The sequence below is a fragment of the Schistocerca piceifrons genome, chromosome 5 (assembly GCF_021461385.2).
Source record: "Schistocerca piceifrons isolate TAMUIC-IGC-003096 chromosome 5, iqSchPice1.1, whole genome shotgun sequence".
NCBI lineage: Eukaryota > Metazoa > Arthropoda > Insecta > Orthoptera > Acrididae > Schistocerca > Schistocerca piceifrons.
The window spans coordinates 228066315-228085123 of NC_060142.1; the positions used below are offsets into that span (position 1 = coordinate 228066315).

Here is an 18809-nt window from a genome sequence, read left to right on the forward strand (position 1 = left end):
ATCTCCCAAGTGCCGCCCCCGAAGCACCATTTCGCATTTCGGGAACATGAAGAAGTCACACGGGGCTAAATCGGGTGAATAAGGCGGGTGGTCTGTCACGGTGATTGAGCTTCGGGCCAAAAACTCGTGCAAAACGAGCGACGTGTGAGCGGGCGCATTGTTGTGATGAAGGATCCACTTGCCCTTTTGCCAACTCCGGTCGAACTCGGGACACATGAGCTCTGAGACGTGTCAGAACTTCAACATAAAAATTTCCGTTCACTCTCTGGCCGGGAGGGACAAATTCCTTGTGAACAATGCCCCTAGAATCAAAGAAAACAATCAACATTGTCTTCACATTGGACCTTGAATTTCGCGACTTTTTTGTTCTCGGTTCTCCTGCTAGTTTCCATTCCTTGCTTTGAGATTTGAGCTCCACATCGAATTCGTAAAACCAGGACTCGTCTCCAGTGATGACTCGGTTGAGAAAGTCCCCTCGTTCCTCTGCTTCCAACCAATCCTCACAGCACTCAACCCTCTTTGCTTTCTGTTCTGGCGTCAAGAGCTTCGGTACGATTTTCGCACACAATTTCTTCATTTCAAGTTTTTGTGTCAGGATTTCGTGAACGATTGTTTGGGGGATTGACAGCTCGTCAGCAATCATTCTGACTATCAATCTATAGTCTTTAAGAACACAAGCCCAAATTCGTTCAACATTTGCATCGGAACTCGATGTCGACGGACGTCCTGGGCGAGGGTCATCGTTCACTTCTCGGCCATCCCGGAACCTTTTTAACCACTTGTTCACGGTTGGTTCCTTCAGAGAATTGTCTCCGTAAACCTGTTTCAAACACTCAAAAATCTCACGGCCATTCTTGCCTAGCTTTGCAAGAAACTTGATGTTGACGCGCTGTTCCTCAATCAGAGAGAGCCCCATGCCGACGGCAGGTGAAAAAGGGTAACTGTCAACAAGCTGCCGCACACTCACACATTCACGCAGAGTGCTCTGGCTCGAACTGAGCGTTGATGGGATTGATTACAGCAGTAGTCCCACCTGGCGGTGACTGCAGCTTGTAACATAAAGACATTATTCAACTTTTATACGTATTTTCCGGACAAACCTCGTATAGTTTACACCATTAAGCGGACTTATTTGGATTAGGCGTTCGCGACAATGACGAGGCACAAATAGCGCCGCAGCCACCGCGGCACGCCTGATTTTTGTAGCAAGTGGTATGTAATTAGGTAACCACAATGCCGCGGAAATGCAGCGTTTCGTGCCGCGCTGCCGGCTCGATCGCTGCAGACCGCTTTGTATCGCCGCGCTGCCACGCAGCTACGCCGCTGCACCTTCCCCGTGTTCTTGACACGCACACGGGGACTAAATCTTTCTCAGGCGGCTTAGAGGAGATTGTGAGGTTGCAAAATTTGATAATTTCACATCTCTCACACATCGCTACTTGAGACTCTTGGTTATTAGACATACTCATTATTATGTATGGCATTTAAAAGAACCCATTCGTCGAGTTTGCACTGAAAAAGTATACACTGTTCACACTACTGCACTTTAGGTCATACATTGCTGTACAAGAAACATAGGTAACATATCGAACATTCAATTAAAAATTCTTATATTGTGTAGTATGTTCATCTATATGAAAAGTATTCCATCTTATCGTCTGCAGTATGAAAGCCTTATTCACAAAACAACATATATTGACACTCGTAGCAACATACTAATAGCAACTTAGAGAACAAGTAAATCCAAAAGTGTTTAATAGTGTTCAATACATGTAACGTCTAATCCGAGTGGGAAGTGACATTAAAAGCCAGGTGTTCTTTTTTTGCTATGAATTAACGATAATTTCAGTTCTATTCACAAGTTTTTAAGTTGAAATAAAATAATCACAGGTCATTCTGAAGAAATATAAGTCTTGATAAACCTCCAGAGGGAATACAAGTTCTCACTGCAATCATCTTTCTAAATTTAGGTCATACATTTATTTTTCTGGAGAAGTCCTTAGCACTGATTGCCAACCTTTTAAGTTGCCACTACTGATTCTGGTCTAAGATCGAAACATCTCCCACATAAATGAGTCGATCCTTCCTCCTTTTTTTCATTTTCTAGTGCAGTTAACAGGCAGTAGTTAATTCCCAGTAGGATATTTTTTTCCTACAATTATGTCTGTCTCTGCAAACAGCTATGGCATTGAGATACTTGGGTCAGCATGCATACTCCCCTCTCTGTCTTCTGTGTGTTGATTACTGTATTCACCTTCATTCACTGTCATGTTCTCAAGAGTCAATGCAGCAGTAGTTATTCATTGTCATGAATAGGCTTTAGAGCATAAAGAGAATTTTACAGTAGCTGATTTGTTTTGCAAATTATTCCAATGAACACCCAAAATGAAGTTCGCTGTAGTTGTTTACAAGAGAATTAACTTTTCTTTTATGAGTTAATAATCAATAGATATAGAAAAAAGCTTGACAGGTGCGAGGAGGACTCACGCTTCAGATGGATGGATGGGTGGATGGTTGGATAGATAGAGAGAGAGAGAGAGAGAGAGAGAGAGAGAGAGAGAGAGAGAGAGAGAGAGAGAGAGGTAGACGGTTCACACACCCCAGGAATAGAGAATGTCGACGACTTTTTCCTGTTTCTGACATTCATAGTGGCAAGGTATGGGTCAGGGGAATTCCATGACTTTAGAGAATGCTTTAATTTTGAATTTGCATAACAAATGGAAAAGAAATATTTTGTGGTGTGATATAGTTATACATTAAAAATTTTCTGATTTTTCTTTTTTTCTGTACTTCTACTGTGAAATCTGATTTCTTCCAAATTTCATGATTCTAGGTCAACGGGAAGTACACTAGGCTATATGCTTTGATGAGTCAGTTTGTGAGCATCAAAATATGTGATAAAAATTGCCGTCTCGTTTGATTGGAACAACTTGGGTGCTTAATGTTTTTACACTGCCAAGAGACCACAGACCTTAGTATGTGATAAGTAAATTTCAACTTGATTTTATTGAACTGTACATTAGAAAAGGGCTCCTAACTGAGTGACAGACAGACAGGCAGCTGGATAACAACTGACCTCTTTTTTTCATGTGAGATAATTACAAATTTACAATTAATTTGCATAGATTTAGCTTCAAATGTTTTTAATACAATGAAATATTTTCTTAAAAATATTCATTTGCTATTTTACGTGCTCATGGGTTGAATTTTCAAAAACTGTGAAATCCTGATTTTATATATATATATATATATATATATAACTTTTCATCAGCTATTTCACTCCCTTAGGGAGGTGTTTCCAAAAACATTGAAACTGAAACATGTATTTTCATTATTTCTAACCGAGAATTCAAATACTAATTTTCATAAGTGTAGCTTTAAAAATTCTTCAGTAGTCTACAGTGTAACATGAACACCCTTTCCAAGTTTCAAGTTTCTATCCTCGCATTTTTGGCTGGACGATGATGAAGCAGTGCATCAGTCTGGCCCTATTTCACGTCCTTTGGGGTTGAACTTTCAAAAAGAGTGAAAAACGTATTTGTTCACTTCTAACTGAGAAACCAAATACCAGTTTTGAAAGATTTAGCTTTAAAATTGCTTTCACAATTAAATACTTTCATATATTGTTTCATACCCAATTTCATCGTCCGCCCCTTAGGGCTTGAATTTCCAAAAAGAATGAAATGCGTATTTCCTTTTAATTTCTAAAAAGCCAAATACAAAATTTCATAGATTTAGCTTCAGAAATGAAATGTGTCCATAAAATTTGAATCCCTATTTCACCCTCCTAGGGTTGAATTTCCTAAAATACTAAAACCACAAAGCCAAATACAAATTATCATTGATGTAGCTTTAAACATACCTTAGTTGTTCTTTAACGATGATTTATTTTCAAAAAACTCTTTCATGCCCTATTTCATCCCTTCCAGGTTTAATTTCCAAAAATGCCAAAATATGTATCTTTTTCATTTCTGACAAGGAAAGCAAATACCAATTTTCCTTGTTCCAGTTTCGAAATTGCCTTAAGAACATATGTTTACAAACCCTTTCATCCCTTATTTCACCCCCTTAGGAATGGAATATCGAAAAATTCCTTGTTAAACTATGCCTACAGTATATGATCAATACCCTCTGCAAATGTCAAGTTTCTCCCTCAGTGGTTTGCGCTGGACGATGATGAGTCAGTGAGTTAGTTAGTCGGGACATTGCCTTTCTATATGTAAAAGAAGATTGAGATTAAAGAGCAGCCTACGAATGAAAATGACCGTCTTTAAGAAATTAAAATTTTGCTTGCACTTCCAGTCACCTTTTTTGTCTGCAGTGTAATTCCTTTCCCCATCTCATCACCAATAAATTTAATGATGTTAACAGCAGCTCGCACAGGCATATGCTTAGTCACGTGACCCAATTTGTTCCCAGGTCTATGGTTTCATTTGTCCAGTAACATACTCTTAAAACACATTGAGGTGGGTGGAGTTTGAAATAAACAATATGACACCAAGCATTTTCTGAAAAGCCAAACAGAACACAGGTAACTTCACCACAGCTTGTTCACGAAACATTTCATGTCAAGTTGTTTCTTTTAAAGCCCGGCCACACCACAGTATTTTGACAATGTATGACCAACGTATGTTTTGAGTACAGCCCATATACAAGCATTTTGCGGGTTACGCCACACACTCGAAAATGGCTAACAGCAGGAAATGAGCAGTAGTGCAGAATACGAAAAAAAAAGCAGCCAGTGCAGCAGATAACTGTCACTCAGAAAATTCAGTAAGTAACTCTCACAACTTAAGACACCTGTACACATTTCACGATTATCTCTAAGCTGCAAACTGCCAGCATCCGCTTATATAATGAAACTCCCTCTCACAGACTGAAAGTGTTCTCACAACGATAAATTAATCCATCCATCCTTACATTCCTCACAGCTTGATTGAAAGCTTGTCTGTGAATATCTAATGTAAGGCGTGCACAGATAGCTCACTCAGTTGGTAGAGTGATTCCCAGGGTTGTGGAATAACTAAAACAACATGTGTTATGTAGTGTGTCACAAGGTTCCAGAGTTTGGTCCTATGGTTATGTATCATATCTACTCATCCCTGTACTCAACGTTCATATGAATAGGGGACAAGTTAGTTACCTCATAAGAAAAGCGTTACAGTTGATGTATAGACAAGCGCCATCTCTTAAGGTGATCCATACTTGAAATTTTGCATGCGAGCTAGACGGAGGAACCTCCGCAAATCTACAATGAAACCTGCTAGTCACAGAATGCCAAGACAATTTCCCTGATGTTACAGATCTTGTGTCTTACAAAGTCATCCGTGACATATGTGCCTTCCAATTCTATCTGAATTAAAGCCAATACGTTTCAACGCTGGTCTCGTGTGCTCACAATGAAGTTAATGCACGTGTGTTTGCCATTTACATGTTACTGCTTCAGCCTGTAGTAGATAACAAGGTTTGAACTGATCCAACATCAGTTATTTTTGTAAGTGAAGTAGATACAGAGAGAAAGATGTGCGGTGAAAAGCAGGTAGAAACATTACACTAGTTTATTTTCCTGTCGTTATCCATGTTTTAGATAATTTAAAACAAAAGTTCATTCCAGTATGGTAACTTTATGTGAAAAAGAAAAAAGAAGTTTGGATGCCAACGCTATACTTACTATGCTCACAAGGCACTTCCTAATAATTTGGTCACTACAGCTCCAACAAGTACGGGAAGGATCTGATTAGACACGAATTGTAGTCACACGTATAAATGTATGACATTATTACATGAGCATAGCTTTATGTTTTTTCATCACCAGCAGGTTCACAAACATGCAGACAATGGAGCTCGAAGATTGGCAGTTACTTACTGGTCAATAATTCCGATAACAATTTGTTTAAAAAGCCGCTTCATGCGTGACGGCGTAACCTCCATCGCTGAAAAAATATACATCCTTATCGCATCTCCATCTGAAGAAGTTAGTGTACTGAGACTAGCAATCGGTTAAACTGCTCCTGTTTTCTTAAAAAATCATCTTCCGGGTAAGATGAGTTATCATTATTACTCCTTTGGCTACAGGTATGGTCATCTTTTAGCACCATTACGGATCCCTAGAACATTCTGACTGTAAGGTAGCATTTGATCAATAAATAGGTTCCTTCGGCATCTAGGTTCTTCAGCAACTGTCACTGTATGATATTGCATTATCATCTTGTCTGCAGAAATAAATAAAAAGCGAAGTCTATAAATTGGCAATATGTTCATGTGAAATATTGAACTTGTAATTGTTCAAACTTCGGCACCCTTAAACAGTATCTATGCAAATCCTTCATGTCTAATCACCATGAGTTATAAGCCCACTTTGTCAGAGTATGGACCGTCCGAGGACAATATGGTCTGCCTAGCTTAATGTTCTAAAGTGTGATCATTATAACTTCTAATGATGTCGTTTGTAGCTAGTGATGTTATGTATTGGATTTTGTTTCTCTTTCTCACATTAGATAAATAAATACCCGTTGTGCAAGAAGGCCTTTACACCCATCTCAGACTAATCAGTGTACTATAACACGCTGTGAATGATGTGTTAGAGAAGCCCACGAATTTGATAAACGAGGTACAATAAAAAGTTCTCCATGATCGCAAACTCAGGGTCTCATGCAAAAGACGTCATGTAGCAGTGAAGATGACTCCGGGAGTGCCTCATTACCTGAGCAAAAGCAGCCACAGGAAAGAAAAGATGTGAGCCACGTCGTACTCTCACAGCGACTGGGGGCAAAGTTAGTATAACTGACTAGAGTGCAGCCACCAAGCCCTTCTGTGGCGAGACACCGATTGGAAAAGCCCCTGTCTCCTTGACGTGCCATGGGTGCCTTCTGCATGCACAGCAGGATTTTTCTTTGGCTTCGAGTGCACGGCTGCACTGTGCACTGCGGCAGTGGTGGTACTGACCGCGCTCGCTCCAGTATTTTTGCAGTGCAGTGCAGTGCAGTGCAGTGCATTGTCGCGTGCCCCTGGCTCCACACGCAAATGTGCACGATGGATTGCCAGCAGCGGTGGTGCCAAGTGGGTTCTGCCACCTCCCCCTCCCATCGCCCCCCCCCCCCCCCGCCATCCCTTTGCTAGCTGTGCTTATTTATTACCTGCTGTGCAAGTCTGCTGGCACTGCCACTGCTGCAGATCCTAATGCTTCCTCCTGCAGAATCCACACACTCCTTGGCACACAATACAAATTACTTGAAGAATTGTTATGAAGATTAACTAGGTAACGTTTATGGGCGGAATTGGACTAATTTTCTGCACTGCTGTTGTTACAAAACAGTCTTAATCTGGTCGCCAGCCTAATTTTGGCCTGTGAGATTGGGCTAAACTTGTCACTATTCCAACATCAAAAATAAAATGCCGTGTAGCACTCTGTAAGGGGGCACTCAAAAATATTATGTCTGAGGGCTTTGCTGCGGCGTATATACAACATAGCACAATTCCAATTCAGGTATATAAGCACCGACATGTAGGCAAGGGATTAATGTGGCATTCATATGTTTCCAACGTGCATGCGATTATGCGAAAACGTGAATTATGCGTTAAAGTCCATCCAAACTGGGCCAAAATGATGTTTTTCTTTTCTTGGTTGCCAAAGGACAAACAACGGTTGACATTCATCGGACACTGAAGAATATGTATGCGTCATCATGTTTGTCGAAACACTCCATTGTGAAATGCTGTGCCAAGTTCCATGAAGATCGTGATCTAACACAACAAGCTGGTCGATCTTGTATGCCAGCCTCAGCTGGGAGACTCAAGTGGGGAACACTCATGCACCCATCCTATAGTCCTCGTCTCCCCACACCCCACCTCCCTCCATGCAAAAATCAAGCTTCAGTCCCTTAAAAAAGGTCTAAGATTCCTGTCGGGACAAGGACCTGTAGCAAGCAGTTAAGAACTGCAGTAGGATGAGGTGCTTTACAAAACAGTATCTTCAACCTGGCGCGTTGGTGGGACAATTGCCTCAATGTTCACAGTGAATTTACCTGGTTGGCATACTGGTTCTGGACTGTACGGCCTTCGATCGGAAACTTCTTGATCGTGCCTTATAGTTAAGGACATCTGATCCAAATTGGTCTCTTGCAAATTCCGCAGGTAACCTCCTCAAAGATAAAACAGACAATATTGTAAAGTGCTGAAAAAATGTTATTAGGGAGCCAAAGAGGATGTGGTACGCAAATAGATAGCAAATTCACAGGATAACAAACCATATGCTCACTAGTGAGGGAAGTGTCTGGTCAGCAGCACAAGGTCGACGATATAAAGTCAGTTCGTAGTAAAAATATTTCTGTTTCTGATAAGCCAGATTTATGTGCAGTATTTAACAATCATTTTATGAGTACTGCTGGTGATTTTTTTTTTTTTTAAAAAAAGCTTAGTTTCTACAGAGAATCATATAACTCCCTTGCAAAATGCATTTCCGATATTGATGTCTCATATACTCCTTTGTGATATTGGCAAGGGGCAGATTGAGTCAATAATTAAATCACTGAAGAGTAAGGACTTTCATGGATATAATGGAGTGCCCAGAAGAATATTAAAGTACTGTGCTGCACATGTTAGCTCTATACTTAGCCATATTTGTAACTTTTCCTTTAAGAATGGTCCGTTTCCTCAATGATTAAAGTACTCAGTTGTAAAGCTGCTTTAGTGTGTGTGTGTGTGTGTGTGTGTGTGTGTGTGTGTGCTGCTGACAAAGGCCTTAATGGCCAAAAGCTATTATTGTGTGGCTCTTTCTATTGTGCCTATCGTGACTCAGCATCTCCGCTATATGGTGAGTAGCAACTTTCCTTCTCTCGTATTGTTACATTCCATCCTGGATTTTCCATTGTTTGGTAAGGATAATTGATTATTTTATATCACATAATTTGCTATCAGATGTACAGTTTGGCTTTAGAAGTGGTTTGTTGTTGTTGTTGTTGTTGTTGTGGTCTTCAGTCCTGAGACTGGTTGGATGCAGCTCTCCATGCTACTCTATCCTGTGCAAGCTTTTTCATCTCCCAGTACCTACTGCAACCTACATCCTTCTGAATCTGCTTAGTGTATTCATCTCTTGGTCTCCCTCTACGATTTTTACCCTCCACGCTGCCCTCCAATACTAAATTGGTGATCCCTTGATGCCTCAGAACATGTCCTACCAACCAATCCCTTCTTCTGGTCAAGTTGTGCCACAAACTTCTCTTCTCCCCAATCCTATTCAATACTTCCTCATTAGTTATGTGATCTACCCATCTAATCTTCAGCATTCTTCTGTAGCACCACATTTCGAAAGCTACTATTCTCTTCTTGTCCAAACTATTTATCGTCCATGTTTCACTTCCATACATGGCTACACTCCATACAAATACTTTCAGAAATGACTTCTTGACACTTAAATCTATACTCGATGTTAACAAATTTCTCTTCTTCAGAAACGCTTTCCTTGCCATTGCCAGTCTACATTTTATATCCTCTCTACTTCGACCATCATCAGTTATTTTGCTCCCCAAGTGCAAAATTCTACCAGGCGGCTTCCTCTTTCATTTCTGTCCCCCAATCCATATTCACCTACTATGTTTCCTTCTCTCCCTTTTCCTACACTCGAATTCCAGTCACCCATGACTATTAAATTTTCGTCTCCCTTCACAATCTGAATAATTTCTTTTATTTCATCATACATTTCTTCAATTTCTTCGTCATCTGCAGAGCTAGTTGGCATATAAACTTGTACTACTGTAGTAGGTGCGGACTTCGTATCTATCTTGGCCACAATAATCGTTCACTATGCTGCTTGTAGTAGCTTACCCACATTCCTATTTTCCTATTCATTATTAAACCTACTCCTGCATTACCCCTATTTGATTTTGTGTTTATAACCCTGTAGTCACCTGACCAGAAGTCTTGTTCCTCCTGCCACTGAACTTCACTAATTCCCACTATATCTAACTTCAACCTATCCATTTCCCTTCTTAAATTTTCTAACCAACCTGCCCGATTAAGGGATCTGACATTCCACGCTCCGATCCGTAGAACGCCAGTTTTCTTTCTCCTGATAACAACATCCTCTTGAGTAGTCCCCGCCCAGAGATCCGAATGGGAGACTATTTTACCTCCGGAATATTTTACCCAAGAGGACGCCATCATCATTTAATCATACAGTAAAGCTGCATGCCCTCGGGAAAAATTACGGCTGTAGTTTCCCCTTGCTTTCAGCCGTTCGCAGTACCAGCACAGCAAGGCCGTTTTGGTTATTGTTACAAGGCCAGATCAGTCAATCATCCAGACTGTTGCCCTTGCAACTACTGAAAAGGCTGCTGCCCCTCTTCAGGAACCACACGTTTGTCTGGCCTCTCAACAGATACCCCTCCGTTGTGGTTGCACCTACGGTACGGCTATCTGTATCACTGAGGCACGCAAGCCTCCCCACCAACGGCAAGGTCCATGGTTCATGGGGGGAAGAGAAGTGGTTTAACAACTGAAAATGCTATATTTTCTTTTCTCTGTGAGGTACTGGATGGATTAAACAAAAGGTTTCGAGCGGTAGGCATCTTTTTTGATTTAACCAAGGCATTTGATTGATCACAGTGTTGAGATTCACAGTGTTGAGAATGGCTGTGATGTGGGGGGTCTCAGTGGGGCACGGTCAAATGGGGTGGGGGGGGGGAAGTGGGGGGAGGGATACCCCAGGATCAGTGTTCCTTATTTATATAAATGATATGCCATCTAGTATTACAGGTAATTCTAAAATATTTCTGCTTGATGGTGACACTAGCTTGGTAGTAAAGCATGTTGTGTGCAACATTGGCTCTGTTTCAAACAGTGCAATTCATGACATAAGTTAATGGCTTGTACAAAATAAATTAACGCTATATCACACTAAGACTCAGTTTTTACAGTTTACACAATTCAACAAAACTCGATGTTTTAATTTCACAGAATGAGCATATGATTAGTGAAACTGGACAGTTCAAATTTCTTAGTGTTCAGATAGGTAGTAAACTGCTGTGGAAAGCCCACATTCAGGATCTTGTTCAAAGACTTAAGGCTGCCATTTTTACTATTCGAACGGTATCTGAAGTAAGTGATTGTTCGACACGAAAAGTAGTCTAATTTGCTTATTTTCGTTCACTTATGTCGTATGGTATTATATTTTGGGGTAACTCTTCCCATTTTAAAAGGATATTTTTGGCTCAGAAACGGGCAGTTTGGGCAATAAGTTGTGTAATTTCGTGAACCTCCTGTTGATCGCTCGTCACAAGTTTGGATATTCTGACACTGGCCTCTCAATATATTTTTTTGTTGTTTCTTGTTAACATCATCATCTTATTCCCAAGTATTAGCAGCTTTCATTCAGTTAATAATAGGCAGAAATCCAACCTGCATTTGGATCGCATTTCTTTGACTCTTGTGCAGAAAGGTGTTATGTATACTGCTGCATCCATTTTAAATAAGCTACCACAAGAATTAAAAAATCTTACCATTAATCCACATGCTTTCAAGTTGTAACTGAAGTTTCCTCATGGGTCACTCCTTCTATTCTGTTGAGGAGTTCCTTGAAATATTAAACTGAATCCTATGTTATATTGTTGATTGCATTTACCTAAACTTATGGCTTGTCTTTTATGGGTTCATAAACATTTTATTTTATCTGTTATTACTCTTATATTGTAATTTCATGTACTGAAACGTTCCATGGTCTTAGAGATTTGCTTCTCAATTTGGTCCTACAGATCTAGACGTCAAGGTCAACAGATCTGCCAGTCACAACACCACACTTAAGGTTCCACGAAAAAAATAATAATAATTTATTTTCTTAAATTTTCATCTCTTTCGATGAACACCATCATCAGCTAACCGATAGCCCAATGATTTTAAATAAGGCCTGTGGCTACTACACAGTAACAATCGCCTAGAAAACCAGAAAATAAGAAATAGAGTTCCAGGTCTGCAGATGGGAGTGCCAGTTCTTGTAAGTTTTCCATATTGGAAAAGTAACTTCATTGATAACAAAGGGGAAAAAAAAACTACTGACTCCAAAAATGTTAAACACTTTTAAATATGAAGCCCAACGACTTGCCTCCCTCACCCAGAAGAGATGCTGGGGGTTCCTCAGTTTTGCGAGCTCCCATTTATGCCCGAAAATCTTCAAACATTCCAACTAACCTATAACTATGGACAAAATCATAAAGTATCTGTTTTCTTGAACTTTACAACTTTCAGCACCAAGTCTTTGGATATGAAAGGTGGCCACTGACACTGCAATTCATCAGGAGCATTAGGCTGACAATAATCAAGTACTCTAACCCACTTTCTTGCCATCCCATCAGTCATAGTGTTTCCTTCATAAATTAATCTTTTTTTTACTTTTATTGTTAACCGGTTAACAATAAAAGTAATATTGTAGAACAAAAGCAAACTGGTGCTTTTCATTTATTATAATGTTGTTCTACCAAGAACCGACGGTAGATTCTGTTAATTAAATTAATCTGATGAATTTAAGAATGTTTTCATATCTTTTGCGAACAGAAAACGAATCAATGCACGCATTTCACACCGGGAGCAACATTTTCAGTTATCCATGGCATTATAAATAACCACAAACAACTATGATGATTGCTTCTGTTTGGTGTATAAGTGTAGCCAATAGGTCCAGACATTGAAAGTGCATCACCCACCGCAACAATGCTTCATTCATAAACAATACTTCCTTAAGAAAAAAGAACCCTACCTAGTAGCGTGCCAAGAGCATTGTTCCGAAAACTACAAATGTGATGTCAGTTCATGACTCCTAGACTGTCGATCACATTTGAAGATTGCCTAAGAAGGGGAAAGACATGCTGTGTAAATGTGCTAATTTACAGATTGCAGTAATAGCTGTAATTTTTAGGACCTAACAATAACAGTAATAGATGAACCTTTATTGCCCATGAACATATTATCTCCCAAGTCATTATAATCCCTTACTATTACATGCAAGAGCATTTGTCATAACAGTTTGCACAGTACTTTGGAAGGGAAAATTTTCATCTCAAAGAATTTGGAGTCGTAAACACTCGTTTCTCAAAACTCTGTGCTACACTCCATCAAGGTGTACACAGGAATACTCCCAAGTGCCTTCAGGATTTCGGAAGATGACTACACGAACATTACAAGACATACAGAAAAGAGACATATCAATAGACAGTGTGTCATTACATGTGTGCAGTTCACTGAAGTCGTTGCTGTTGCCTGGGAAGGCGCAAAGACAGCGGCCCGCCTTGGAATTCTGTTCATTAGGTTGCCATCTTGTGGGGTGAGCTAATTTCTTGTGACAAGTTAGAGCCGATGTTTTGACACACCTGTCACTTAGTGGTGTGCTCTGCAACTACACCACATCTTTTATTATGAATTGAAACTCGGAGAGATTCAGTGCTAGGTGTCCTTTCTTGTATGTCGTATGGTTTTTGCACAGTAGTCATTTGAAATCGTGGAAGTACTTATGAAAAACCCTGTATTGAGGGCAAATGATGCACATTTTAAAGTTCACATATTTCACGTTGGTAAATGTGCGTCCTTCGATGTGTAAGTCATGGAATTAGCAGTGACGTAAATTTTTTAGAACATGCTTAAAAAAATCAAGACATAAATCACAAATGCCTGCTCCTTTAGATTCATCCATCCTCTGGTCCTATCAAGATAGTATAAGGCTTGACAAATATGTTATTTGGTTTTGCTGTCATATCAACAGCAACAGCTTCGGCGTAATTACTCATAATATTAGCTAAATAGCGGGTGTTGAAGATCCTCAACTAGATCTCTCTGTCCTAATTTAGATTTTTGGTGTAATGTCACTGGGAAGTATTTCTGTTCAACATGCAGACTTATCAGAATGTTGCAGGGAATGTCATTATGCAGTTTATCAGTTAAAAGTACATTCATAAGTCTTGTGTGTCTTTTCCTTTATTAACAGTCTTACACACACACACACACACACACACACACACACACACACACGTACATACATACGTATACACACAAACAAATCGAGTATCAGATCAGCATCTGTCAACATGAATATGGAGAACTGTCAATAAGCTACACAGATTTGCCATGCTTCCCACATGAACGCCCTGTTCATATCTATGTCGTAGCCAAATGCTCTACCCGCAGACTAAAAGACAAAAATAACACAGGTATATCTAACAGTTCGGGAATGAATTTCCAAAGGTTGTTGCGATATCGTCAAGTCGGGCAATGCTAAATGGTCATTACTCTCTTATTTACATTATACATAATGATCTAGCAGAGAGTTATATCATTCAAATATTGACAATCTTATATTTTAACTGTAGTTCTTAAGCTAGAACTGTAAACTGACTTCATGTTGCACTACACACAACTTTCATCTCCTTTTGATTCCTCCACATTTCTTATCTCTATTCCATCACAAAGTTCTGTAACTTCCTTCTAGTGGCGCTTGTTTCCCAGGTTTCTGCTCCATATCTAGAGCGTACCACGGACTGCTACTGTCCACAGACGTAAGTTAAGAGGCGGAATGAGTAAATGGCTGACAGTGTTCCACAGCATTCATATGGACATGATCATGGTTTTAGCGAACTTCTCAGGTGAAATTTTACTCTGGCTTCCTTTTGTATTCCAGATGAGCGCGATGACATTTTTGTTATTAGTGCTGGGTGTCACCGCCTTGAGTGAAGGAAGGAGTTTAGTGTTCGAGAACAGACGCAGAGATACTGTGTGGGTGGGCACCCTTGGCAGTGCTGAAAGGGGAACTCTCAAAGGAGGTGGTTGGGAGATGCGCCCTGGTTCTTTGGTAAGTTGTCAGTCTTATCACAAATGGTTGTCATTTTTCTGCGATATAAGTTTGCTATAGGAAATACCACTGAATACAAAGGGATACCTAAATAAGATTTTCTATTTTCCATTGAAAAAGAGAAAAGTCATTGTCATCACTTAAACATTACCACATAAAAAGCAGTAATTAATAAGTATTACATTCTCCAATAGCAAAAGATGCTCAAAAGCCTTTATTTCACACAGTCTAATAACTTTATCATTATGTTTAATACATTTACTTATTTGAGAATAAACTGCCAAGAATGTCTTGATATTTGAAGAACGGATATTTGATATATATGGTAGGGGACGCTGTCATAAAACGTGCAGTGTTGAAGGATTAACAAGAATTCCAGTCGCATTAAGAAAGGAAAGTTACAGTTTACATTCTCATCGAGGGGTATATCAACAGGTCACCATCAACATGGACGATGGATGGACAGGCCGCTTCTGGGGTCGCACTGGCTGCTTATTCGATGGCTACGGGCATGGCAGATGCCAGACGGGAGACTGTGGCAGGAGGCTGCAGTGTAACGGCACCAGCGGCCAGCCTCCTGTAACGTTTGCAGAAGTCAACCTGGGCGGGTGGGGCAGTCAGGACTTCTACAGCATCAGTCTTGTTGATGGCTTCAATATCCCCATCACGGTGAGTGCAGCACTTTTCCCACAGTCAATTTGTGTGTCCTTCCTGGGTGTTAGTCTCAAGGCAAAATACTACGTTAGAGTTATGACAAACAGGCAACTGCAGACGGTGTGTCAATATTTATGACTCCAGCATAAAAATAATCTCCTCAGAGAAATATGTAATTATAAGAGGGGTGTTCATGAAGTTTTAACTATCATCTCAACAAACTCCAGATGCGTCCATGAAACTTGGCGATGCTGTTAGTCCTTCTCTACACATCTACTCATCAATATAACACATTTTTCCCAACTACGGATGACGTGTTGGAGACATTGATTGGGAAAGCCTCTCTTTTGGCTGTTCAGGAAGAGTTCCACCTCGCAAACAACTTCATCGTTATCCTGGAAGTGCCTGCCATAGGATGGTTTCTTCACCAGAGGAAAGAGGAAGAAATCATTGGGTGTCATGTCGAGCGATTACGGGGGTGAGGCAAACACTGATATTTCGAGTAAGCACCATGAGTGAGTGTGTCCTGCACAGAATGAGCTCGGACATCATCGTGGTGCATACCCGCACCCCTTGGGCAGCTTCCCACAAACCCTTCATCCTCACAGTTTCCTGTACCCTTGTCAGGTAATATGGTCCTGTGATGGTTCGCCAGTTGCGACCGTAATCTTCAGCAACACACCATGGCCTTCATCTTGCCCAATGATGGTTGGATTTTGGCTTTTCGCTGGTGAACCCAAATGTTGCCACTACTTGCTTTGCTTTTTTGTCTCGGAGTCGTACTGATTCAAGTTTCACTGATCATGGTAACTAGGTGGCTAAGGAATTTGTATGCATTGACCTGACACGGTTGTAACATTTCCGCTGCTGCTCGGTTTAGCACATCAGAAGGCGCGGAACCTTGTGACCTTTGTCAGATTCAAAAATTTTGTCCGAGATGATGAAAACTGACTCGTGACCGATTTTCACTTTATCCACTGTCGCTTCGATTGTGACTCGCTGGCTTCGTAAACCAGGAGCCTGTTTCTATTACTATTACCAGTGCTCCTGAGAAACATAGTCTGTCACTTTGTTCGCCACTATTTGGAGCTCCTGATTGCAATGGAATTGTCTGGGCCACTAAACCATTGTGTCATATAATGATGGTGCAATATTACCATACAATTCCACCATCTCAACATGGATTGTTGCAGCCTTGTTCCCCTTCGGATTTAGAGAACAAATCACTGAACGATACCCTACTTAATTTAATGGGCTGTGCCGTACTAAACTGGCTGCTCTAGCTGCACACTATGGTACTGTGTGCAGGGATTTCATTGTGTACCAGGACTGCAGACTAGTACCTTCAAACAAGCAAAAAAGTTAATTACGCAACTTTTTGTTTTGAGGTGATAAGGAAAACTTCACAACCACCCTTCTTATTTCTAACCTGCTTTGTGAATAGAGGTAATTAATGAAATAAAACTAGCATTTGAAGTAGTAAAGGGTACAGTGTCAGCAGGAATGATGTTTATTGCATATCTAGATTTCAGTCACTGTGTTGCCATTTTCAGCGCAGTAAATGTACATTAAAACATTAAAACTACTTGTATATGCGGATAGTACCAACTTGACTATTCATATCAGAGGCTGGGCCACTCTGACTTCGATACCACTCTGGAAACAAATTCGATAGATACACAAAAGTATACTAAAGTCATGAGGGCACCGCAAAGAGGCACAATCACTACAGGACTTTATCCTAAGAAGTATGTTTAGTCAACGGAGCAGATTCTGTTGACTGAGTCATTAGTTAATGTTTCTGGATCCTACTAGGGCTGATAAATTCAGTTTCTCAACAGTGGTGTGTACTAATGTCTGTTAACCTGTGACGCAAAATCAACATTTCTGTTGCAATATACAGTTTTTCCATAAAGTCCCTTTACAACTTCAAAATTTTATTACAACATTTCTTTTATTGTAATCAGTGTTTATAAAAGTTTTTTTGATAGTGTTTAATAGGCATCTATATGGGCGCCTTTAGTTGCATGAAGCACATCAAGATGGTACTCAATTTCTTGCCATATTTGCTGTAGTATAGCATCATCAATGGTAGCAATGGCATTACGAATCCTTTGCTTCCAGTCAGCAATGTCCCATATCTGTGTTTGATACACAATATCTTTTACATACCCCCATAAAAAAAGTGTCCAAGGGAGTGATACCTGGCGAATGCAGTGGCCAAGGAATTGGCTCATCCCTCCCAGTCCATGTGCGTGGAAACATTTTATTGAGGGACCGACGAACAGGCAGTCCCCAATGTCGTGGTGCACCATCTTGCTGTAAAATGATAGTTGGTTGTAGGTAAATCATTTGTGGTGCTACATATTCGGTCAGAAGTTCGAGGTAAACATCTGGAGTAATTGTTGACTCATTGAAGAAAAATGGACCAATTATTCTGTTGCGCATGATTCCACATCACACATTCACTTTTGGACTATCCCGGTGAAGCTCCCTAGTCACATGGGGGTGTTCAGTTCACCAGATTCTCACATTATGTCTGTTTAATGTCCCAGAAACGTTGCCTCATCACTGAAACAAACTCGCTTAAGGAATAATTCAACGGGACAACTGGGAGGGGTGGGAAAAACACGGGAATTTTTTAGAATTCCAAGAATTTTTCATTGTTTTAGTTTTCAGTTAAATTTTTGTAATTTTGGCTGGTAAGAACCAATACTCTAACAATGGATATTACTGTATCCTGCTACTGCAGAATAATACTGAAGCAATAAAACATGAACTATAGAACAAAACGAAAATAAAAACTTCATTTGCAAAGGAAATGCGTTGCGTATAACAACAAAACACAGTGCTCATACAAGCATCTGTCAACAGCAAGATGTGTCAAAGGCTTTAGAAAGACTATGCAATGCTTCGTAACAACAAATTGTCTCCGATGAACGTGACGTCACAACTGTTTACATAAGATTCATTCAAGCAGTTGCGAGCGAGCTTGTGTGCAGTTGAGTCGCGTATGAGTAGTACCTTCTCCTGCTTCTGCCTACAGAAGTGTGACATATGGCTACACAGTATAAGCAGTAGCAGCAAGCAGCCACATGCTACCCGGACAAATTTTACTGCCGCGCCGAAGCTGCCAGATTCACGCTGCACAGCAGGCCCGGATGTAGGGGCTGCGGCAATTTCAAGAGGGGGGAGGGGTGGTAAATTTGTGTACTTGAGGAAAAAAACCTTGTTTCACAAAGCGCCTAGCATCCAGCGCATGTTGGTCTAGCAATTATTCATATGATTTTGAAACGCATCCGTCGATTTTTTTTAACATTTTTGAACA

At 40.3% G+C, this 18809-nt stretch overlaps 1 protein-coding gene across 4 annotated transcripts in view; it reads left to right on the forward strand.

The window, feature by feature from the left end:
• Positions 1-18809, forward strand: part of LOC124798350 (pathogenesis-related protein 5-like) — a 51617-nt gene that overhangs the window by 26091 nt on the left and 6717 nt on the right. For all 4 annotated transcript variants that reach the window (XM_047261708.1, XM_047261712.1, XM_047261710.1 and 1 more), the window contains 2 exons: positions 14657-14827; positions 15263-15496. In XM_047261708.1, coding sequence (XP_047117664.1) covers positions 14657-14827; positions 15263-15496 — 405 coding nt within the window. The remainder of the gene's footprint in view (positions 1-14656; positions 14828-15262; positions 15497-18809) is intronic.